The sequence below is a fragment of the Onthophagus taurus genome, chromosome 11 (genome assembly GCF_036711975.1).
Source record: "Onthophagus taurus isolate NC chromosome 11, IU_Otau_3.0, whole genome shotgun sequence".
NCBI classification, from domain to species: domain Eukaryota; kingdom Metazoa; phylum Arthropoda; class Insecta; order Coleoptera; family Scarabaeidae; genus Onthophagus; species Onthophagus taurus.
Genome location: NC_091976.1, coordinates 23,449,567 through 23,475,294, shown reverse-complemented (window position 1 = coordinate 23,475,294; position 25,728 = coordinate 23,449,567). Strand labels below are relative to the sequence as shown.

General features: G+C 34.9%; 1 protein-coding gene and 1 long non-coding RNA gene across 2 annotated transcripts in view; both read left to right on the top strand.

Moving 5' to 3' along the window:
• Positions 1 to 25,728, top strand: part of LOC111427583 (kinesin-like protein CG14535) — a 134,248-nt gene that overhangs the window by 4,192 nt on the left and 104,328 nt on the right. The window contains exons 2-3 of the mRNA XM_071199933.1: positions 15,423 to 15,537; positions 23,084 to 23,231. Of these exons, the coding sequence (XP_071056034.1) occupies positions 15,425 to 15,537; positions 23,084 to 23,231 (261 nt within the window). The 5' untranslated portion in view covers positions 15,423 to 15,424. The remainder of the gene's footprint in view (positions 1 to 15,422; positions 15,538 to 23,083; positions 23,232 to 25,728) is intronic.
• On the top strand, positions 6,103 to 8,033 carry LOC139432251 (uncharacterized). Its single transcript, XR_011642110.1, has 3 exons — positions 6,103 to 6,201; positions 6,456 to 6,558; positions 7,532 to 8,033. It is a non-coding gene; the product is annotated as an uncharacterized lncRNA (long non-coding RNA).

The following is a 25,728-nucleotide window of genomic DNA, read 5'->3' as shown; positions in this document are numbered from 1 at the left end:
TGCCTTGGTGAGATCCACAAATAAGAGATGTGTTGTTCTTCCTGTGGCTACTTTCTTCTCTATGATTTGGTTTAGACTGAATATATTAGCGCTCAGAATCCCACTTGTTCTTCCATTTCACATGGTGCCTATTCTTCTAGTATCAAATTTTTCACTATTTGACCGTATAGTTTGCTTTAGGAATTTGTGACTATTAGACATCGGTAGTTACTTTTTTCTATGTTCTTTTTTATGGATTCATGTTATTCACCCTTACTTCCAAGCCTTTCAAATTTCTTCGCCATTTGTAAAGTCTTGAAAGATATCTGCCAATATTTCTCCATTTGAATCCTCTCTGGACCACTTGTGTTGTTATTTTTCATTGCCTTTAGTGCTTTTTTACCTGATCTGCTTTTATTTCTATCGCAGGATCTTTTATTTTATGTGTTTCTGGGGTTTGTGTTATGAAGTGAGGTCTTTGTTCTGTCAATTCGCTTCAATGTTCTTTCCAAACTGATACAGGTATGAGTGGTATGTTTAATTTTTCATTGTTATTGTTTTTTAAGGATCGTACTAGGCTCCAAGCCAATCACGCTCGTGATTCCACTAAGTATGTGTCTACTTCTTTACACTTTTTGTCGCATGTTAGCCTCGTTCCCTGGTGTAACCTGATTCGGCTATTTCTGGTATGCTATTTGTTTTATCTCTTTTTGCTTTTGCAGGACTTCCTTCCATATTTGTTTTTCAGCTATGGCTTCCTTGGCTGCTTGCGTCAAGGATCTCTAAGTATGTTTGGACTGCGTTTTGGTCCCTTATTAATTTATTTAATTTATTATTAATTATTTATTTAACTATGATTGTTGTAGTTTTATGTCCATAAAACCGCCGGTAAAGGAAAATCAAACTAACAAAATAACTTAACGAACAAAAACGAAAACCGAATCAACAACGTACTTAGTACGTTCGACAAACACTATAAACTCGTCGATTTGGATTGACGTGGAAATGAAAGCAATGTGTGTACGGGTATAACCGTAAAAATAAATCACATTGAGCGTCGGTTGGCGACAACGACGAGGACCAAAAGGTCGCCCCCTAAAACGTTCGTCCGATATCGGATTGAAATTTGTTTTTGCCGGGTTGCGGAGCCGATTTGTTACAGTTGCGATGGTTCATTACGCTAATAAGTTACACGGGAATACGTTTGCGTTAATTAAATCTGAAGGGCGGATTAGTTTTACGCCGTCCAGTGTGAGTGCGTAAAATCTAAACCGCTTCTATTGCCAATTATTTATAATTAGGAGCCGTTTATGCATTTTACCTAAGAGTTAATGGGGAGTAAAGTTATTTCGAAGACGCCGTGAGACCATAATTTCAGATCTACTATCTAAATGGACTTATAATGTGACCCCGAAGCCGCTTGCAAAGTTTCTACATGCAGAGTTAATAAACGTTAAATAATGTACGCGGATATAAATAGTAATTTCAAAATAATAATGTACAAAAATTAAAATTACAAACTTGTACTTAAATAGCATGGTAAAATCGAAGCCATGTAAAACTTGAAATATTTTACTTGATTACACTTGACGATTTCTTGATGAGATACCCCAATTAGAATTCAAGCAACATCTTTACTAACGCGTTTTGGATTGGATCCAGTTTCTCTCCTGAATGCCAACTGAATAATTTACTACACTTAACGCATGCAAATTAAATAACTGTCGAGGTCATCAACGAATTTATTTCACAAATGTTGTAGTAACAACTTCATCTGTCTCGAAACAATACAACTTTTTCTTTTCCCGTGCATGTTCGTGATTTGTTCCCATTGAAAGAGAACAACGGGGCACGTTTTCATTACTTGTCATGTCTTCGTTTCTCGAAAACATCGACACTTTCAATCAACGTAGGTCTCCTTTTCATTGTTGTTTGTGTGCGCCGAAGCATTTTCGCGACGAAAACAACGACGGTGCATCTTATTTCTGGCAGATTGCGGCCGAATGCTATGCGCGCGAGCAGTTGAATGCTGACCGTGGCTCTTAAATATTTATGCCAGAGATTCTGTACGTCGAGAGTCCGTTCGCTAGTAAAATCACTTCGGCGAGAAGTATTGCGTCGTTTATTTAATTTATAACGTAAACAGTCTGGTCACGTACTCGCGATAGAGCTGCTGCCCGAGCTGAATGGGGACCTTATTTTGATTTTGATTTTTCAGGTCGATGCTGACGAGTAAATATTTCGAAATGAACACCCACACATACGATATACGATAGGTCAACACCCCCAAAAACATTCTCAGTTGATTTATCTAAAATAAATTATATCGCAGCTTTTTCTCATAAACTTCTACTAATATATTAGTCATGCAAAAAGTGAGTGCTGTATATAAAAAATGTGAGAAAGTTGTGTCTGTGGCATACTAGTTGGACTATTAATCTATCAGTGACATATAAATATGATATGATATACCATATGTTGGGAATAGGTCACTATATCAAACAAAAATATTTACAAATTTAAAAATATTTACAACCCACCCTGTATGTACATCTTGTGTGTTTGTTTATATTATTTATTTTTAATTCAGCGTCCGGTTTCGTGCAACCGAATAGCTGTCAGTGGTGACTTCGTCCTCGTAACGTAAAACGCTGTCTACTGAGAACTCGGGGTTGATAAGATCTCTATTGAGAGTTCCGACAGACGTTGGGATGACCGACAGTAGGCTACTGTCCATCTTTTAAAGAGAATTCCATACGAGAAACAGAGATGAAGATATTCTATTTTATCTTATTCATGTTTTCCCTTCGAGGCAAAAATCGCCCTCTATGCAATGTTGTTGAACGTCCTACAAATAGCGAAAACCACTGAACTATATACTTTCGAAGAATCCTTGGTATTTATAGTTTTCATTGCCCTTTGATCTTCGACGCTTACGGTTCGCTTTATTTTCCTTTTAACACCGAGCGCCGAATTGTTTGGACACATGCGCGGTTTACACACGGGTTTAGTGCAGGAAGTGGAACGTAAACTTTGTAAATGCAAGTCAGACGTCCCCTGATATGTGCAAGTCACCAGGTATTCGAAGAACGCCCTAATTATACGCACCAACCGCCATCGCCGCGTTAAAAACTTTTTAATTAATAAGAAATTTTGTTCTTAATGAACCCTCTAGAATCACTTTTAAAAGAATCCGCCCATATAATCCATATATAAGAAAGGTCTTATTAGGCAAGTTTTATACAAAGTTGCATCGGGGACACACGAGCCGAATGCTCAAGCAGGATAATAACTTTGCAAGAGTTTTCCATCAGATATCGGACGACGAAGCCGTAAACAAACTCGTCCCTTTTCTTTAATCGCCACTCGGTGCGTTACGAACTTTATCCCAAACGAAGTGGACCCAAAGAAGCGATTACGCTGGAAAATTTACGGTGTAATCAAGGCTTATCTTTCACTTGGAATATAACGTTCTACATTAACCACCTAACTGTAATCGAACAATTTACAAAAAGTACTTTAACAGGTAGACAAGCTAATATTAATGGTTTCTATACACGTGTGTCAGTTGATATTAAAAACTTGTCTTTCGTGTAAACCTATTTCGTGTAAATGTTCGCGTGCAAATAATATTTACAAGAAAAAAAATTGTAATATTTTTAATCGATTTCTCTAAAGAATCGTATAGATTCCGAGATAATGATTCTAAGCATACCGCGGTAGATTCTAGACTTTGGACTGTGTACAACTGTTCAGAACACCTCAAAACACCATCACATAGCCCAAATCTTAACCCTATAGTCAATATTCAAGAAGAAATTGAAATATTACAATATTAGAAACGTAATCGACTTAAAAGTAGCGTTGAAGAGAATGGACTATTCACCTCAATTAATCATTAAACTTGCAAAAATCGATGCCGAGGTATCTAAGTGCTGTTGTTAAGCAAACAGGCATTCAGAAAAGTATTAGTGTTATTCCAAATGGAAATTCCTGTTCGAATACGCTTTTTGCTGTAAAGTTTGATTAAAATGTCCTTTACCGTTCGGTTGTTGAATTGCGGAAGTAACCAACATTACTTTTGCTTTTACTCATCTAAGTGAAATAAATCATCAAAAATATTTAAAATTTCTACTGCCATTCTTGAGTGATTCGTGATTTTCTAATATTTCGGAAGGTGTTCGAATACGGATTTTGCATGCTGTACAATGGAACAATTAAAAAGAATTAAGTAAACGATACATTAAATTTTGCATCTGAGGTTATGTTTTCGAAAAATTTTCATTTATCTCATATTATCCCTTTGTGAACATTAAAAAGTTGTTGGGATACTTAATTTACCATCTCCGGAAGCAATTTAGAAAGAATTTGGGTTTGTAGAAGTAATTTTTAACAATTTATCCGCGATTGAAAATTTTAACGATTCTAAATCTGTCAATCACGTAACTAAACAAAGTGAAGTTTGTTGCTATTTATAAAAAATATATTTAGATTTAATTTGTTTTAAATTATATTAAAAATATTATTTCTTATTAGAAATTAAACGAATTTATAAGGTTTCGTAAATAAATTAATGTAAAAATTAAAATAAATTAATCAATTTGTGTCTAATTTCATTGGGGAATTATTAAGCCGATAGATGGCGGCATTAATATAAGTATTTTTTTAAATAATTATTACAAAATTCAACAATTCTTTCTAAACAAGTTTGGTTTTCGCAATAAAACGGAATTCGCATCCGTAGAGTACTCAAAACCATCTCGGTGTTGAGTCCCAGCATGATACGAGACAATACAGATTTATGGTAGTCGGCACCGTACGTAGAGAAATTTATGGTCGAACGTAAATTTAAATTGCAGTTTTGAGTCTTGTCGTTTACATCTTCCGGTATACAACTTAGTATCTTATCTTGTGGACTTTCCTTTATGGAGTTCAAAAGCTGGACAAACTTAAACTAACGAACGTGATTCAACCGGAAAGCGTCGATTTTAAAACGTGTTTCTTAAATCGATTTTAAAAGCGACTCGATATTTTCTTCAAACGACCCCATTTGCGTCGTTTCTCGTTTATAAATTTTATAACCCCGGAATATCTGATAATCTCGTGCAGATTGCGAAAGCTATAACCCTTGTTATAGCTAAGTTAAAACCTATCTTTTTGTTTTATCGCGGGCGCTGTGAAGCATTTCGCCTTTATACCATTTTCAACGTAATCATCCTAATAAAAGTATATAACTGGATCGTAAAACTAACATAAATCTTGTGCGTGTGGTTATGACGTAATAAAAAAAAAGTTAGTGTCACGTTAATATCTTATAACTAAAAGGAAATAATTCACTTAAATTAACATCATCATTCACCCTTTGTGCGTCAAAGAGACACCAACGGTTAGTAAATTTGTTAAAAGGGAAATTTCGAGTCGATATTTTAACGAGAATGGGAAGAAGAAAAGTTTTTTTTTTGGACCCCGTTTCCGGGACATTAAAGCTGGCTTCCCTCTCTTTCATATTAAATTACCTGAAATCAACTTAAAGGCCGTCGACTCGGGTGCGGTTGCTGCAGCTTTCGAAAGCTCGACCACGATTTTTTTGCGTGTGCGAAGCTGAAAAATAAGAAACGACCGCAGTATTGTTAAGAGCATCGCTAAGTCTAGAATAAACGAGGCTGCAAAGTTCGGTAATTCCCCTACCAATTTTGGAAATGCAAACCACAGCATCTCCGTAAATCTTTTCCTCTCCAACAGAAACCAGTCTGAGAGAACGTGACCGTATATGGTCGGAATCTATAAGATTCTTTAGAGAAATCGAACTCTTACCACTCAAAAGACATTTATTCGAATATATACATAGGTAACTTTGTAATAATTAATTGAAATTATTTAAAAAAATACATATACCGCCATATATCGATTTACTAATTCCCCAATGAAATTAGACCCAAATTGATTAATTTATTTTAATTTTTTCTTTAATTTATTTTCGAAAGCGGGTAAATTCTATTAATTTATAATAAAAACAATATTTTTAATACACTTTAATATAATTTAAAATAAATTAAATCTTAATATATTTGCTATAAATAGTAGCAAACTTCACTTTGTTTTAGTAAAGTTACGTGATTTGGTGATTGACAGTTTTAAAATCGTTAAAGTTTTTAATCGCGGATAAGTTGTTAAAAATTACTTCTACAAACTCAAATTCCTTCTAAATTACTTCCGGAGATGGTAAGTTAAATATCAAAACAACTTTTTAATGTTCACAAAGCGATAAAATGAGTAAAATGAAAGTTTTTCCGAAATATAACCTCAAAATGTCAAACAATGTATCGTTATTTATTTCATTCTTTTCTTTATTATTCCGTTTAAAATAAAGTTAGACAAGTTGAACTTGCTTGTAGAATTTTATATGTTGAGATCTAAATATGTATTAAATCGCAATATATTTATTATAAATGGTAGCAAACTTCACTTTGTTTTAGTTTTGTCATTTGGTGATTGACAGTTTTAAAATCGTTAAAATATTTAATTGCGGATAAATTGCCTCTACAAATTCAAATTCCTACCAAATTGCTTCTGGAGATGGTAAGTTAAATGCCGCAACAACTTTTTAATGTTCACAAAGTGCTAAAATGAGTAAAACGAAAGTTTTTCGAAAACATAACCTAAAAATGTCAAACTTAATGTGACGTTATTTATTTAATTTTTTTCTTTATTGTTCTATTTGAAATAAAGTTAGATAAGTTGAACTTGCTTGTAGGATTTTATATTTTGAGAACTCGACGCGATTTGCATCGGTGCTGCTTGAAAGCGTAGCACAATCGTAAATCAGAACCGCGTGTGTGTGTATAGGAAATTGAAAATTTATTTTCATGGGCAGACAGCGTGGATTGCGACGGTGTTTTTCCGACTGCGGACAGTTTTTAAAATAAAGCAACTGAATTTATGCGAGGACCGAATTAAAGCGTTCGGACACATGGCGCAGGTGAAATATTCAAATTTTCGAACCGATTTTTAGATTCTCCTCCGGGTCGTGTGGCTTTCGATCATTTATCGTCGAGAGAAAAATAATAGGTTCCCCGAACAAAGCACTCTCCCGTCGTCGATTTTTCGACAATAGAATCGCTTATGAGAGCAAATATCGAATTTTTCAACGCCACATGTCCTCGAATGAGGGATAATTCGAAAAGGGGATGAAAAACTAATGCGAAATGAACCGTGAAAAATTAATAAAAGAAAATAGTTTTTCCCAATTTAATTTCATTTAAATTTTAACTTGATATGAATAGTACTTTGCAATGCCGAGCAATTATCGGCTGTAACGATTAAGTCTAATTACCATTAATGTTGATGATAATCTCCAATTTACTAACACTAATTTTGAAATTTCCTGTTTAATTAATGTTTGGGGTGCTCTTATTATTTAATTTATCATTACGTTTCCAATATATTCATTGAGTATTTACCAAATAGAGGATAATTTATAAAACAAATTTTAAATTTGACACATTACAAATTCTAACGGTGGGAAAGGATTTATAACCGTTTTTCATTTTAGATTTTTTTCTCCTGCTTTTGTATCGTTGGAACGTCAGCGAAGTCGAGGGTTATTTGTAAATCTGTAGAGACCTTCATTCCATGGCTTCTTGCAGCCCTAATTAATTCATAAATCAAAATACGGAGGCACGTTTCCACACAACGTCGACTACGACGCCGTTCCAAGGAGACATTAGGTGCCAGGATGAACGAGGACCCATTGTGCTGCAACGCGCGCCTTTTCCTCCTCGGTGGGCGGTGTTTATGAATTTCTTCCGAGCTGCCCGTAAATTGCGGCTCGTCTAAAATTAATGAGAGGATCAATTAAATTCCTGGAGCTCCAATAAACGAGCAGTACACCATATTCTCTTCGATGAACACGATGTCGTATTGGTATTCTCTACGATATACTTAAATATAATGTGATTCACTAATATTATATAATTGTATTGAAAAATATAATGCGTGAAAGTTTATTGTCGCGTTTGAGTGGTTTATATATACACCGTGGCCATTTATAGCACGAAGACGTGAGGTCGAACTAAAACTACTTCCCATCGGGAATTGTATTTCCAATTTAATTAGCAACGCGAACGTTTCGCTATTTCTGGATGTGGAAAAAAGTGCGATCATCCTTAAATAACCGAGAACCGAGTCCCTTCCCATTACTTTTCCAATCAATCGACAAAATAAAACGCGTGCTAGTTTTTGTTTCCGACAGGCAGATGCTTTTGTTAGACGAGAATCGGGCGACGCCGTTCGCCAATTCAAATGGTAAAGAGCACGTGGATTGCACGTGACCTACCGTCGTCACTCTCGGCTCGGTTATGGTTGCTGAACTGTAATGGCATTGACTCCCTTGGGAATAAATTGTCGATAATTGTTTGCGGATAACAGTTTTCGATCCTGGTTTATTAAATATTATTTATCAAAAAACACTTCAAGTCGTAATCATAAAACTTTTCCACTTACTAAGTGGTTGGGTTGACATCGTAGTCCGTTATCAAATCAAAATGATGAATGGGAAGTCTTAAGTTAACTCTGATAAGGGGGTAATTCTGATAATATTGCTTTATATTATACTTGATGGATCGGGTTAATTTTATTTTTATTGAACCCTCTTTATTCCCCTTCGAATAAAGCTTACACTTTTCAACACATAGTAAGATGATGATAAAAAAATTTTGATTTGTGAAAATACGTTATAAGTTAGTTAACTTTTTTCCAAATTACCATTAAGATTGTCGATGGTGTTAAAAAAATCCCTAATGGTGCGAATTGGGTGGTATACCGATACACAAAATGCTTTATGGAATGCCACGTGACATATCATGCACATCATACTGACCTATTCCTAAGACAGAAACGGCAGTTGTTCAGAAATAACTTAAATCAAGAGGCGCTTTTAAAACGCAGTTAATTAAATGAACTCTCATTTAATTCATGATCTTAATCGGAGCAGTTTACACTGAATCTCGACTGAAATGAATCAAAAGTGAGAATTACGTATTTAGCGTTTTAGAATATATTAAGATTACCAAAGTAGAACTAAAAGTAGACGTAGAACTAGAAAAATTTGGGTTTAGCAGTTACGCTGGAAAGAACTTCCAGGTCACAGACAAGCGAAGAGTATGATAACTTTGTCGCACAACAAAACCAAAGAGGTTTTGTGCTTCAGCAAAGGGGATCTAAGGTCGCTCTCAGGCTTCTGAGGCTTCAAATACCATCTCTTTCACATTGGACAAGGTAAGGTTCAAACTTGTCGGCTTTGTAACGATGAGTCAGAGACTGTTGAACATATACTGTGTGAATGCATCATCAGGGCCGCCTAAGACACAAAATGTTCGGTAAAATACATCTGACACCTACCGACATAAAGGAACAAGACCTTACAGCAATACTAAGGTTCATCAAAGACCTACATTTGCCCTAAACTTTTGGAGGGCTCAGCTCGGCAGCAATAATAATAATAATACACTGTTGAAACACTGGTGAGATTTATCTCACCAGTGTTCACCACTCACTCCAAGTTTCGCGGCAGAATCTTATCTTCTCAAGCAAAATGTTTCACGAGAACAGAAACAGCAACCTCAATCATCCTTGAGGTATTCCCACTCGTACCCAGCGGGGGAAAATGTGAGAGACTGAAACACATTTGTTTAGTATCTAACATCCAAGGTGTCATTTGGTAAATAAGGCATCAATAATTATTTGGCAACTCAGCAATTGGTTTTATACACATTTTATTTAGAAATGTGCATTCACTTAAATATATGCTGCAGTTACTCTCACATCCGTCAACGTTTCATCTTTCTTACATCATTATCCACAACAACTTTTCATATACCATATTAAGGACTGGAGCAGGGATAAAGGTAGCCGATATTCTTTCTGGGTAGTAATAAACTACTTCTTATCCTTTACCAATACGACACGCGTCCTCTTCTATTCTAAGGTGAATCTAATTTCTTGCACACATTCATTTAGCAACTTTACTACAATCATCATAGACTTGATTTCTCATGTATTATACATGAATATGGGGGTTATACCACCCATCTGGTTTTTCATTACTACATGTGCTTCTGCTTTGGTGAAAATTACCTCCTCACGTCCACCATTCATACACATCTTTTTCGCCATCTGTCACTAATTCATTTAACACTCTAACTAGAATTTCTATAGTTCTTCGCCCAACATTTTCCACACCCTCCAAATACATATCCTATTAACATAACCTCTTTCCCTATCTATTTCTCCTCGTTTACCGCAATTCTTTACGTACATTCCTGACAATGTTTCTGTCTTTCTCAAGCATTTAAAAACTCAGCATATAAGTACATAATCACATTTTTCATGAATCATCAGCGTTGCTCTTCCAGCTTTACGTTCTATAGTTGTATTGCTCATGTCGTTGGTCTCACTTATCAAAATAATGATTAGGGTATAATGAGTAAAATTTCTAGAAGTAAACAAACAATACAACAATAAATACTATATAACTCTATGTTATGTCGTTATTAATCTGGCTTTAATTTATCGCAAAAGGGGTTGTTACGAGTGTCTCTCGTTCGCATCCCAGTTAACCATGATCTACGTACCGTACAAAACAAAGTGCAGGTTCCTATTCTGCTTTCGAGTCGAGTTAATGAACCGTTACGAGTATATCGCTATAATCTAGCGAACTGTCAGTGTTTGCGAGGGTGGTGATTAGGTTAAACGAACGGCGCAAATAAAACGGAAGAGGGTGAAAATATTTACAAAACGAAGTTGACTCAATCAGAAATAATAATACCTGAAAAAGAACGTGGAAGATAAAATGGAAAGAAAGGTTCTTCTCGGGGTAGTAGCGTGGTATAGTTGAGATGCGATTAATTCGCTTTTTGTACTTCTGGCTTCGACAAAGGCGCAATAAATTCCACGCTGCGCGTCCTTAATTTAATCGATGAGAGGGGTCTCCGAAAGCCGAAGCCACGCAGAATACATTTACCAACACATTAATGCGATCAGAGTGCGCTACGGAGCCACATAAATCGAAGTGACTCATGCCACCAAGATCGAGAGGAGAAAGGGTATTTAAATAAGAGAACGTTTAATTCCAGCAGAAACGTTGAAAAAAAGAAACGAGCAAAAAATCCAAGTGAAGCCACGGACTCGACCGCGCACTTCACCTCCTTTATTTTCGATCTCAATCGCGACCCGTTTTCTACGTGTTTCTACTTGTTATCCACCGGAATCGGTACCCCAACGATTCAAGAGTAGATTTGCACATTCCTCTGCTGAGTTGGTGTGGTTTTCGAACCCCTTTTTAGGGATTTTCTAGAAAAGTAAACATAAAACTTTTAGAACTTCCAATTAATCGAAAAAGCTCATATTAGATGTATATAGTCTTTGACATCGTGAAGACAAGCCACTGCTTGAATATTTATACCGGTTCTCCCCTTGTGTCTGACGCACAAAGGATTATTTGCCTGTTTTATACGCCCGGATTATGTCAGATCGGACCCCTCCGAAAGCAGACGTGTTATTGCAGCACCTCTTTCATATAATACAGGACAATAAACTTTTTCGCTCGAGCCCTTTGTCTTTTCGCCCAACCACGTTCATTGAAAGAAAACGGTTGGAATAAGGATTTCACGTTTTATTGTACCCCACACATAAATCGATCTCGTAACTATGATCGTAAGCAACAAATGAAACGAACGATAAATTTCTCGAACAAAAAGAAAATACTTTTTGGGGGTGCATTAAAAAATTTAAGCTTTCGTGCTTGTCCCTCGTGTTAAGTAAACGATTACAACGTTCTTTCCTTCTTGATTACATCTAATGGCATCGCATCACTTCCCGAGAAAAGACATCCCGATAAAAGCCCAGCAAATATGAGGAGGGGGTTTCCTTAAGGAGTTCTTAAGTCCTTAATCTCAAAAATTCACCGTTGAGCTTATAAAATAAGGGTGGATTACCCTTTTATTTCTTATCGGGCCATACAGCAAAAGAGGAAAGAATCTCGGCGAATACATCACCACCGGATTCCAAAGACGATTTTTAAGAAGATTTCTAAGACGATTTCTACGATGGTTTTTAAGACCACCGTGAAGTTAGATAAACGGACACGTGGTCGAACCGTGACTAAAACAAGACCTTTATCTAAGTGGGAAGGGTTCCTAAAGCCCCAAAGGTCATTTGTCCTTCACCCCTACGAGCTTCCAGACACTAAACGATGTGTTTACCTTTTGTGACGGCGATTGTAAATAAAGAGAAACAATGGTGTGTTTACAATTGAATTTTTTTTCGAAAATAATAAAAATTCTTTTTTGTGTTTCTAATCAACCAAAAAAATTTGCCCTGGTAAGTGACGTGCCTAGATTTTATCGTACCCAGTCGTATTAGAAACGATCCGTAAACACGGACGTAAAAGCGGCTTCCATTGGGGCTAAGGCGTATAGGTATCGTGAAGGAACGATTTATGACGTGACTGTTGTTGTGGCTTGGGTACTTTCGAAATGCGACCGTCCACAACTCTCTACCTTCGTAAAATAGTATGAATAATGAAGAATGTAACTTAAATTTCTTGGAAGGAAATAAACCACACGATATAATCGTTACCTTAAAGGCTTAGATTTCACAAGTATTTGTATTTAATTATTCATAAGTCCTTGAGATTTCAATAGGATATTAACATCACTTGGTATATTTGCTTGTATTCCCTTTATCCTGTGTTAAACAATTAACCGGAAATTGTATATCAAGGTAGTTTATTATGAATTTAGAATAAGTACGTTAAAATTTATTATCAAATCTAGATTTGTTTATGTTATTATTAAAACACAATATTATTATTTATAGCTTTCTAAACTTATCGTTTAACTCATTCTTAAACTGACGGACGCCAATGAAGTATAAAGATAAAGTCGGAAATGTAATGAAATACTGCTCTGATAATGAATATCAATCATATTGTGGAACGAGTTCTTTAATAACTATGAAACGTCGTAAACCGCAGATTACAGTATCGTGTTTACAACTGAATGGGATGTTTATTTTGTATTCTACGATCATAAAATTAAAATTAGTTTTTCGCTGTATTACGGTTTTATGGAAATTCGATTCTCATTGTAAATAAAAACTTCGCTTTTATGTTATTGTATTGATTTCCGCCAATATTCCCTTAATTTGATTTTTTTTCAAAAAAAGTCCCGATTCCACTTTTTTTTTGATTCTTTTCAACGAATTAAATGAAAACTGTGGTTATTTGTTTTCGAACATTGTTAATTTTGTTAAGCGTCGGCCTTCGCCTTTGATGTCCATCAGCGCATCCCGAAACCGTTTCAGTCCCGTTACTGGCGTGGAATGTATTCCGCGTTTATTTGTACATGTTCCTTCTGGAACTCCCAACGTTCGGCGGCTCTCTGTTTGTACTCGGCTAGTTCATGTTTCAAGTTCACAGAAAACAGCTGCACCATTCTTGTAATACATACTTGTTTTATTAACTCGAAAAGTGATTGTAACAATATTTTTGTAACACACTGATATATTAGACAAGTTTAAGGGAATTTCTATTTAGTATTCGAAAATACACTTTATCGTATCAAATATGATTTTTGATGGATATTCATTTACTACTTTCAGAAAAAATTATACACCTGAGACCCCTGATCTAACCCTCCTTCCTTCCCCCAGTTATGTTAAAAGCTCCTCTCATGTTACTTCTCCTCTCAGTTGTTTAGAGCTTCTCCTTTTCTGTCTTCATTCTTCTCCACGTTCATTCCAGATTATCTTGTGTTTCGCTAATAATTTACATATCTTTCAGTACTTTTGGAAATAATCTTTTCCACCCTTCCTCTCTTTATGCATTAGTTCTGTTATCATAGATTGTGATCATTATCTACTCGATCACAAATCCAAAACTGTATTCTGATTTTTTAATTTTATAGAAATACCATTTAGATATTCCGTACTCACTCAAAACCTTTGTTATGAAATTAACTGTTTTTGCTCAGCTCTTTGTTCTAACCCAGCAATTTTGTTTCATTTCTTTTGTCATTACTTCATTACACTGTTCTTTCTGCCGCCAACTAGTTCATGGAATAAATTTCTGCTACTATCTCTACTTTCATCTCCGACACCGCTTTAACATCAATTGATAACTTTTTGTGGCATATGAACGCTACCAAGCCAAAACGACATAAATGCCAAAATGGTGCATTTTCATTTAGCTACACCGTTGAGCAGAATCTGCTTCCAACAGTTATAGCGACAACAACCGCAAACAAACTTCAATCGCTACAATACTGATTTAAAGTTTGCGCAAATGTCTATTTGAATACGGCGTGATGCAAAATCAAGTAAATGTCATTATGATATTTTGGCTTGGCAGCGTCGATATCCTGGTAACTCTTGTACATAAGGAAACCCGTTTGATAGAATATGGTTAGATGGACTAAAATACAAGATCCTCAAATTTAATATTTCAAAATACCCCAACCATATGTCCAATTAGAGCAGGTGTTCCAAAACCGTTCATATCAATTAAAGGTTGTTGTTTTTAGTAAATATTCCTAACTTTAAGCGACATTCCAAACAATGCACAACAACTAGAACAGACATCAACATTGTTTGGAAGAGATCATTGACTTTGGCAAATATTCCTAACCTTACCCAACAATCCAAACATTGTGTAACGATAATGATCTATGCCAACATTCTTTATCAAAGGTGACATTGCCAAATATACGTGCCTTAATCCAACGGCTACTACTCATTTAATAATTTATACTTTGTTATAGGACGATCATATAACGGACTATTAATTTTTATTGAACTTGTCTTAGGCTAAGAAAACCTCAGCAACACTTTCTTGTGCTTCCCCCGATGTTAGTCGTTTCTCATATGAAACATTTGGTTTAATTATGTATATCATAACTTTTTCTAAAATAATCTCTAATATAGTAAGTGTTAGAAATAATTTTAATCTGATAATGAACCATTTATTAGAGAATTGTGGAAATGTGTAAAATGGTTTTTTATCGGGTTTAAATAAACAAGTAACTTTGGAATATATATTTGTAACAATTTTTTACGATTACGATAATTTCATTGCAGTCATCGAGTTGTAAAAAATGTAGGCGTTTTAAAATCCAACACGTGCGGCTTAATTTTTTTTTGTTGTTGTAGTCCTCGGCAATAAAACCATTGATTTTTTTGTGCTGAATCGGACCGTTTCAATGAAAGGTCAAACAGTTTTTTTTCGCTAACGCTCCCAAAACGAATCCGTACTTTTTGTTAGAACGGTTCGGTTGCATTATTTCGATCTCTAGTATGAATGTAAATATTAACATTTTCCCTTCTATACACATTTTTCTGGAAGCTTTTTACTTGGCTATTTATAATGTAAATATTTTGTTTAATTTCAGGAATGGAGACGACCAGTAGCAGTAGAACGGGGCCGAGTAGAAAAAGGGCCCTACCTGTTCTCCCACCGAGGATTCCCACCCCTATGCCGCCTCCGAACAATAACAACCTTACAAAGTAAGAATCTCCGGAAAGAATTTTTTAATTAAATTTTCATTTCCCTCAGCTCGAGCTTATAGAATTCTTTGCGCTCGCTTTAAAACCGACTCGTGCTCGGTTTTATGAAACCATCCGGCCTCTTTTGATTATTTAATTAAAATTAACCCCTTTTCTTCGACCACCGCAACCATCGAAACTTTGAAGCCGGTAATAATGATAATAATATTAAGAAAATTTGCTTTAGTATTCAAGTAAAGTTGGGAGAACTTTGCGTTTACACCGTTTAATCAACAGCATTTAAGAGTCAATTTCTGAACCAACCTTCGAAATTTAACGAATATTTTTAGTATTCTCGACGTCGTCGGTTTCGGCGCCCCGCAAAATGATAAATGCTCCAAACACGACCAACTTTATGGACGCCACATGGTCCATACATTTTACGTTCAAGAAACGAAACATTTCGAAAGAGAGAAAATCGATTCAACAAAAAAATGATAAATTTGAACTTAATTGATTTTTCATAAATAATGAAGTAAAACTGAATCATGAAACTTTAGTTGTAAACTGTGTTAACACACTAATCAGGTCGAGTTGCAGCAAAGCTCTTCAATAGTTCGCTTTCAGCATCGGTACGGAATTAGCATATTTTTCATTTAAATGCAAAACCCGCGATGCGAGAAGTAATAGATTTCTTGATACCTGAGTATAAAGTATAATCATCCATTGTGTTATATCCAATGGTCGTAAAGTTTTCGGTCGGATTTAATAAATTTATTTTCGTTATTAAGCCGATGACAAGATGTAAAATAGAACTCATAAGTTTTTAGCGACTAAGAGTGTTAAATGCTAATGGTTTCTGGCACAAGATCCGAGTTGGTTTCAACTCAAAATAGAATGTGTCACAATTAAGACACCAGGTGTTAAGGTTAATTATTAAATCAACACGTAAACAAAGCTATAAATTTTAGAAATTAACAGAAAATTGGTGTGTTTTGGCTTATTACAACAATTATTTTAATTTAAAGAGTTAATTTATTAAATATTAAGCTAAATCAGGTACCATCACTATCCAAAGAATCTCTTCGTCTCCGTGCCTTTCATTTTAATGAAGGCAAATTTATCAGCGATGTACGAACTTGGTGCTATATAAATTGTGATAGGTTGTGTTAGGCAGAACCTCCAAGATTCTTTTTTAATGAAACACATGCTATAAAAGTAGAGCTTGACCACGACTAACTCCTTAAGCAGAATTAATCTGAAGAGAACATGAAGAGAAAGGAGAGTTTGCAATAGTAACGAAGAGAGAGAAATGAAGTAGCCAAAGGTAAAAAAGAGTAATGATAGAAAGCCATGCCTAAGGAGGACAATAACTAATATATCAGAATGCAACAAAGTCATCAGGTTAGTACTATATTAGATAGTCTATCTCGAGTGTAACTCAAGTGCCATTATATTGATCTGACTCCTTACTTTGGTTCCTCTGTAACTGAGCAGCTTGTTTCGTTTATAGCATACCCGAGTCCTGGTTTGTGTTCCTTCTAGTAGCGTAGTCACAGAGTTTAGACTTTGACTATTCATCTTATCGATTCATGAGATAATTTTGGACCTGATCTTAACGATGTACGCATTTGGTGCTATATGAATTGTGATATGGGTTAGGTAGCACCTCCAAGACTCTTTTATAATCAAGCACATGTTATGAAAGTAGAGTTTGACCACGATTAACTCCTTAGTATACCTAAAGCTATTTCTGGCTAATGAGGTAATTGAAAAATGATTATGGAGACACTCCTCCACAAAGAGTAACAATCTATTACTCTGAATACCAAGTTAGCATAGCAAAAATGTTGATAACAAACCATTGCGCCGAACCGTTGCTAAATCAGGGTTATTGCTGACAAATTTTAGACATTTTCTGAACTTCAGAGTTCCTTTTCTTTTGGTAAGAATAATCTGAAAACGTCAGTAATGATTACATGGCAGAAAAGTGATATGACGCAAGTGGGAAACAAGTCATGAAATTAGAAGTAGTGACAGACAATCAAACAATCAAATCATGTGACTCCTTATTCCATTCTTCCCACCTTTTGTTTATTAATCATTATTCTTGATATTTAATAGTTCATATTTAGATAAATCTAAGAAAGTTATTAAATGCTAATGGTTTCTGTCACAACTTAGTTTAAACTCACAATAGACAATTAAGACACTAGGTGTTAAGGTTAATTATTAAATCAACACATAAACAAGGCTTATTACAATTATTTTAATTTAAAGAGTTAATTTTTTAAATGTTAAGGAAATATTGAAAGTAATAAACTCGGAAACATCAAAAGTAGCGTCATCTGGTTATTAACTTAAGCTGAATACGGTTCCATCACTATCCAAAGAATCTCTTCGTCTCCGTGCCTTTCATTTTAATGAAGGCCCCCTTCATTTATTTAACAGAGCCCTTCTTTTCATACCTCGGGGCACCTCTCGTAATTATTTCTATTTACCAACATCTTTTAATCAACTAAATTCGTTCCCACTAAATAGAGATTAACGAGTAGCGGACCGAAAGCCTTTCAAAGATTACGCACAAAGCTACTAAAATTCATTCATAGTTTAATTGAAGCTTCTTTTCGTGTTTTTTTTTACAATTTCTGTCGATTCAAATCTAGTTGGTGCTTGAAGTAATTCCATGGCGGGGCTTGTAGCATCATCCTATGTTCAACCATCGATAGAATTACAAAGAGATGCTTCTCTCAAAGGGAGCCTCCATGACGTTTTGAAACCTCCCGCGTATAAGCTTTGATACAAAGTTGGGTTCGACAAAAAAGAGATTTTGTGCGCTACAGCAAAAAAAAAATGTCGCAGCTAACCTATTTCTGGAGGGAACGTAAAGTTAACCAAACGGTTCTTCTGGGAAGGTAGGGCTATAAAAATAATTGGTATACCTCCGCGAAAGGTCGTGCTGGCAATTAAAAATATTCAGACTCAATTTTTTTCCAACCAAAAAATCGGTCGTTTTATCGTTAAAAAAAGATCGAACCGCTACTTGGACATTTCACGTTTTTAATTGTGCATCGTGAAAGAGAAAAGAAAACAAGTCTACGGAACTCACGGTGATTAATGGACCCTGTAACTGCTACGATATGCGATACATGCAGATAAATTTAATCTAACATTTAAACTGACTTCTATAGTTAATACATATCTTTTTATATCTTTCAATCTTTTTAGTTAAGTTTATTTTTCAAGACTTATTTCTTTTAAAACTTAATTTAATAATAATTAAGATTTTTTTAAAAGTATATACTTGCAACGCCATCTTTTGACTAAACCCACACAGTTCATAAAACTACCTGCAAAAGCGTCGCCCTCTAGTTTTAACAACCACGAAAGCTCGCAGAGCTACCATAAACGTTTAATAGATGGCGCACCATGTAATTTAAACTTCAATATTACCTTAAATTTTTAATATATTAATAATGCTACACCGTTTTCAACTTGAAACGATTATAAATATTCGAAATGTTTATGAATTTTTTATTCGATTAAATTATTCAATTTAACCTTTATTATTTATAGTATAAAAGCAAGCGATAAAAGTGTCATTAAGATGAATTTAAAAGTTTAATGTAAAACTTTTTTTATTTATACTGCACACTTAATAAGTAGATGCATTTATTTTATCGTAACGAATGATCTTGAGACGTTCGTCTCCGGGAATTGGTACGCGAATTGGTTCTCGCGACGCATACTTAATCAAGCTGAAGGAAAAAGATTTCTAATATCAGATAAGAAAGTATTCCGAGACGTCGTCGTCTTCCATCGTTTTTCTCCTTTTTTCCATTCAACGTTGTATGCAAGTTTAAAACGAGGCGATAATTAAGTAAAGACCCAATGACTTTATCCCCTGATAAATGATGCCCTTTTCAATTTCTTTGTATATCGGGTTACCTCCCTCTTCCATTGGTAAAACCCCATTCTAATAGGGTATTCGGACGGAGTAAATCTTTGTATACCCTAACCCCATTAAGTGCATTCTTAAATTCGGCGAAGAATTTAAGAGGGTTTTTTAAAAGTATTTCTTGAAGGGTGGTGCAATTCTGCTGAGGGTTGCCATTTATCAGTAACAGGAATCCGTGAATCGAATTATGGGTGAATGTGAAAAACAATAAAACAATTTTAAATTTGAGTCACGTTAGAACGCGGAGGAACGAAAGCTCTGCCCCTAAGACACCATAAATCATGCCCAGGAAGGGAAGATGAGGAACTTCTGCCACCCCTCGTCGCGACGAACCCCCCGTTTCTCCACCCCCATAAATCGATTCGCTGCTTATGAATACAATCTCCAACACTACCTGGGGTGTAGAATAAATTCGCATAGTAAGCAATATGGGAGGTTGACGGGAGGCAGCTGCGCCGGGGGCTGGATGAAGAACTGCTTTCGGTGGGGACTCTTAAAAGGTTAAGGTGTGCCTTAAGGTATTAAAGGTAATGAAGTGGAAACGAGATTTAATTGAAAACTTGGCCCTTTTAATTGAGTTAATAGAGAAGTGATTGAAGACGTTTAAATATACACAGATTTTTTATAAGAACTAAGAGTTTTTTTTCTTTTTTAACAAAAACTATTTTTGAGACTGGTAAAAACAGAGACATGTTCTAATTGTTCTACAAATAAGGAATATGGAATTGCAAGTAAAAACATTTATCTAGGCCGGAATGGACAGAAAATAAAATGGCAGAATTAATCTGCAGAGAGCATGAAGAGAAAGTAGAGTTATGCAAAAGTAATGAAGAGAGAGAAATGAAGTAGACAAAGGGAAGAAAGAGTAATGATAGAAAGCCAGGCCTAAGGAGGACAAGAAGTAATAAGTCAGAATACAACAATGTCATCAGGAGAACAAATTACAGTAAAATTGTTGTGGATGGAGATGGATATTAGATAGTCTGTCCCATTATATTGATCTGACTCCCTACTCTGGTGCCTCTGTACCTGTGCAATTTGTTTCGTATATAGTACAACTTGGTGGTATATGAATTGTGATATTGCTTAGGCAGCACCTCCAACATTCTCGTTTACATGTGCTCCACATATTATGAAAGTAGAACTTGACCACGATTGACTCTTGGCTATACCTACAGTTATTTCTGACCAATGAGGTAATTGAAAAATGGTTATGGAGACACTCCTCCACAAAAAGCAACAATTCATTACCTTAATAGCAAGTTAGCAAAGATAGAATAGGAAAGATGGTGAGAACAAACCATTGTGCCGAATCGTTGCTAAATCAAGATATGTTACCGACAACTTTTAGACATCTTCTGAACTTTTTGAGATTCTTTTCGTTTGGTAAGAAGTATCTGAAAATTTAAGTAGTGATTACATGGCAGAAAAGTGAGATGATATACCTCGACTGTTATGGTACGTACAAAACGTGGGAAAGAAGTAATAAAATCAGAAGTACTGATAGACAACAATAAAACCATTTAAGGTTTGAACAGAGCCGAAAAAGCAATTACATTCTTCTCACCTTTTGTGTTTTAAACATTAGTCTTAATGTCTAATGACCCTTATTTGGACAAATCTAGGTCAGTTACTCCTAGGAATTACAGTTTTGCAATCTAAAAGACGAAAATTCTATGGCAAAAGAATGTACCTTTGGATACAAAATTGCTTGCATAATCAGGCACCCAGAGAGATCAAAGAAAATGATGCTAAAACGTTTTCTGTAGAAAGTAAGTAGAAATATTAATAAGGAAGCGTGTTTATAGGTTTATAAAGAGTTAAAATACTTAAGACTAGTTGCGTAGGAGTTTCAAAATTGTTCAATTGTTTCAAAATGACTCTAAGTTGTTAAAAGTACCTCAAGAATACCAGCTGTGAATCAACATTGTGTGGACTGGAAACGTCTCAAAAATACTCAAGCTAAACAATACAACTAAAAAAAAATAATTTTGGTGCTTTTTAAAGTGCAAACACCTCTAATGTATTTGTCAACGATTAAAGAAGTTATTAAAAGTAAATTAGATCTTCTCCAGAAATTTTAAAATTTTCAGAAAATGGGAAAAGTGATTGGGATGAATCGAAATGGTTTTAGTCGACCGGAAACACCTCAATAACACTTAAACAAAACGATAAAAGTAAGAAAAAATAATTTTGGTGTTTTTTGAAGTTGGCAAATAATTCAAAAAAGTTATTGGTGTTTGTCAAAATGATTCTAATCGATTCTAAACACCTCCTCGTAACCTCCGTAGTAAAATTGATCACCACGAGAAGTTTCAAAACTTTTAGAAAAGAGATGGTTGACCTGAAAATATCTTAATAACAAAAAAATTGAATCATAAAAATAAAAATATTGTAATTATTCTGACATGGTTTAATGGGATGAGAAGATGATTCTCAAGTCCCTGTATAGGTTACAAAATACCGTTTAGCCCCATAAATACGGCCTTTGAATTTATATTACCCACAAAGTGGTCTCTCCTTATCGCCGGTCTGTATCAGCCACGACCAAAGCTGCATTCCAATTTACATACTAATCCGACCTAACGACGTGAGAAGTCGGATATTATCGCTTAAGTAAAAAAAAAACTCACTTCGTTGTGGATTTTCTTTATTCCGGCTTTCCCGCGACCCTATAAGTAGATGATTGCTTCGCTGTAATTACTATCGGCATTGTTCCAGGTGATCGTTCTGTAATTGGCCATTTATTACATATATACCGTGGGTAAAATCACTCGGTTATGAAAAGACACAATTAAACGAGTCTCGTGAGGGCTAATTTTATATCTTCGACCCTTCCCGATCACTCTTTCCGGCCCCAATTATACGCGACACTTTAATTGAGGGTGTCCAGATAATGTGACAATTAATTAATGATAACTTATTTGATCCTGGTTGGCTATAAATTATAATAAATGGAGTATCAATCTTCGTTTTCAATTACTATTTACTAACAACTCAAGATAATGCCTTTTTTAAACTAAAATAGATTCAACTTACAATTAGAACTTAGTAAACGGTTCTAAATATATTTTTTTATAATCTATAAATTTTCAATTAATATTCATTAACACTTGACTTATGATAATACATTTTTCGTTTGATTTCATCAAGTGTGGCTATATAAATCGTTTTTGTGTTGGTATAAAAGAGTCTTTTCGATTACCGTTATCTCTGTTTCAAGCTGACATTTACTTATTAATCATTTGTCCTTTTGCCCGTCCACATAGTGAGTGAACTTTCTATTCCCGAACGCGCGCGGATGAATAATAACGGATAATTAATTTCCTTCTGTTAGATTGATAACTTTTATCTATTCTTATTGTAAAAGCGGTTCGTTCTTCGGCTTGGTCTATTGCGAAACGTTCTACGTAATGTTTACTGAACGTCGTCGTCGTGTTTGCTCGCTTTCCAAGCTATATGAAGTTTAAACTTCCTACTCCGAAAAAGCCCCTTTATTATTAATGTCACAATTTTCAATCTTCCATATAATAATAACGCTTTATTAAAGACTTCGGACCGAGACTAATTATATTTATTTTTCCAACCCTCTATTCTCTCATTTTATAGATCGTCTAGTGGTGGTAAAGCGGAATCGTCGAAAGCTTTTCCTTCGTCTATTGCTGTACTAGATGGACACCAATTGGTTGCTAAAGCATCGTATAAACTCGATAATGATGTCAAAACTACTTGGATTAATCCAAGATTGATTTCTAAGGTGAGTCTTATTTTAGTTTTTATATTATTTTATATCTTATTTTTTATTATTATCTTATTTTAATCTGAAGATGCACGCCTAATAATGTTTCTAGTTCTAGGTCTAGTATTAATTCTAGTTTTAATTGTTGTTCAACATTAGATTGTGGTATATTTCTATTGAACGAAAAGCAGAACTAACACTAGACCTAAAACTAGAACCATTTGGATTTAGCTGTGCGTCTGTTAAGACGGCTAAACCTAAATGTTTCTAGTTCTAGGTTTAGTGTTAGTTCTAGTTTTACACTAATACTATCACTAGAACTAACACAAGACCTAGAACTAGAATCATTCGGGTTTAGCCGTCTTGAAAGACGTGGGGCTAAATCTGAATGTTTCTAGTTCTCGGTCTAGTGTTAGTTCTAGTTTTATACTGGCACTATTATTAAAACTAACACATGACCTAGAACTAGAATTATTCGGGTTTAGCCGTCTTGAAAGAGGTGGGGCTAAATCCCAATGTTTCTAGTTCTCGGTCTAGTGTTAGTTCTAGTGATAGTGGTAGTGTTATTTCTAGTTTCAGCTTAATTTTTTTTTTAATTTCTTTTGTTTATTTATTTATTTAATGCATAATATTAATTTTAGTTTTCCTATTTTGTGTATATTTGAGTGACGCGTCAGCGTATGAAATTTCCAACATACACGATGTGCCATTTACTCGCATTTGAATAAATGCATATTTATTAATGCATTTGCCGCGGTTTAAATTTTGTTGTAATCGAATATATTAGCATAAATTTCAATGTTGACGCAAATTCCAGCGGACGTATGCCATTCCATCATGGACACTTTCCCTTTTTTTCCACTCTATTTTATGCTTTACCAGTTAAACGAAAATTTATATTCTCCTTTTATCAGAAGGGTAAAATCGACTTCTTTTAATCTCCTCCCAGGGCGAGGAATCTAATTCTACGATAAACGAAGTACGCGTTATTAAGAAGATTAAGTAATTTACTAAGTAATATAGACCCTAAAGAATGGATGGGCAAATTTTCGTCACAACCCCAGTGTTAATAAATCACACCGGCCTATTTATTTTTCGTGTTTAAAAATCCATTTACAAGGGTCAAAATATTTTTAATTAAGAGAGCATGAAAATGTTCATTAATATTTATGAGGAGTCGTCTTCGACGAGGAATGGCTTTGCTAATTCGCATCTTAATTAATCGAATTATGCCGAATTAATACAAATAGAAAACAATTTAATTAACTAAATTCATATAAACAAAAAATTAAACCAAGTAAATTCAATTAAAAGAAATCTGTTAATGAGGAACTCTCGTAAATCGATTTCGAGAGTACAGAACCCTTCTGGCAAATACGCAAATTTTATTACCCACCACTTAACCAGCTGCCAAATAAAGCCCTAGTATAAATAGACCCACACACGTCTTTGGAGATGGTGTTGTTGGTTCAATGAGTCATATAGGACGACGATTCTTAACTGGAAGCAAGTTGAGAGCATAAAAGTCAGTTAACGACTGCAGTACCCCTACAATTTGGACAGGCCAACACGACTTCTTTCTTAGCCTCTAAGTTGAGTGCTCAATGGGCCATTTCTTTCGGTCTGCTAAATAGCGCAGAATAAAGCGCGAGGAGGGTAAAGTCCCTTTTCCCAATAAGAGTTATTACTCTAAATCGGCGAGGAGGCTTTTTCCTGCAACGCGTGTGGGAAAGTGAGTGTTAGAATGAAAAAAGAGAGAAAAGAAAAAAAAGAGAAAAAGGGGAAAGTACCAAAAATGCTTCTTAACATTTTGTAACTTTGTCCGTACTGTTTACGACCTATAAAGTTGAGTTATTATTTTTTTTTCAACGGTTGTTAGAACTGAACTCGTTTTCAACTAATGAGTTTTTTTCTCTCTCTTCGGGTCGCAGACATATCTACTTATTAACGAAACGAGAACGAGTCTCAATAATAATTATGTAAAGCTATATAATGTGTTTTATCTCCGAAACGGACGCATAATAACTCAGAATGGTGCTTGGTAATAAAACCAAGTGACATTATACTGATGTTCAGACTATAATTTAATATCTATGGCCGTTTCGAGTTTGATAAACCTCTATTAGAGTATTGGCTGGCAGAGCGTGTGGATTTATTACAGGGGATTATTGCTGAAATTATTTGGGTTTGACGAGAACAGGCATCGTTATTAATTATAATTATGACAGGTATTACAGTTGCAAAAATAACTTTTGATTTAATATTAATAAAATTAATAAATTAGATTAGAAAATATCCATTTATTCACACGTTTAAAATGGCCGATTCACATAAATATTTCATTCAATGCAATTAATGGATGTATCCGTTGTATGTCCTCCATTTTTCATTCTCTTTGCCTTTTCCGTGGCTAAGCGATAATATCTATAATTACACTTGTTTTAACATGCATTCGATCAGGGCAAATTATGATATCCGGGTTGATACGATTTATTTTTGCAACCAACGGGTCTCT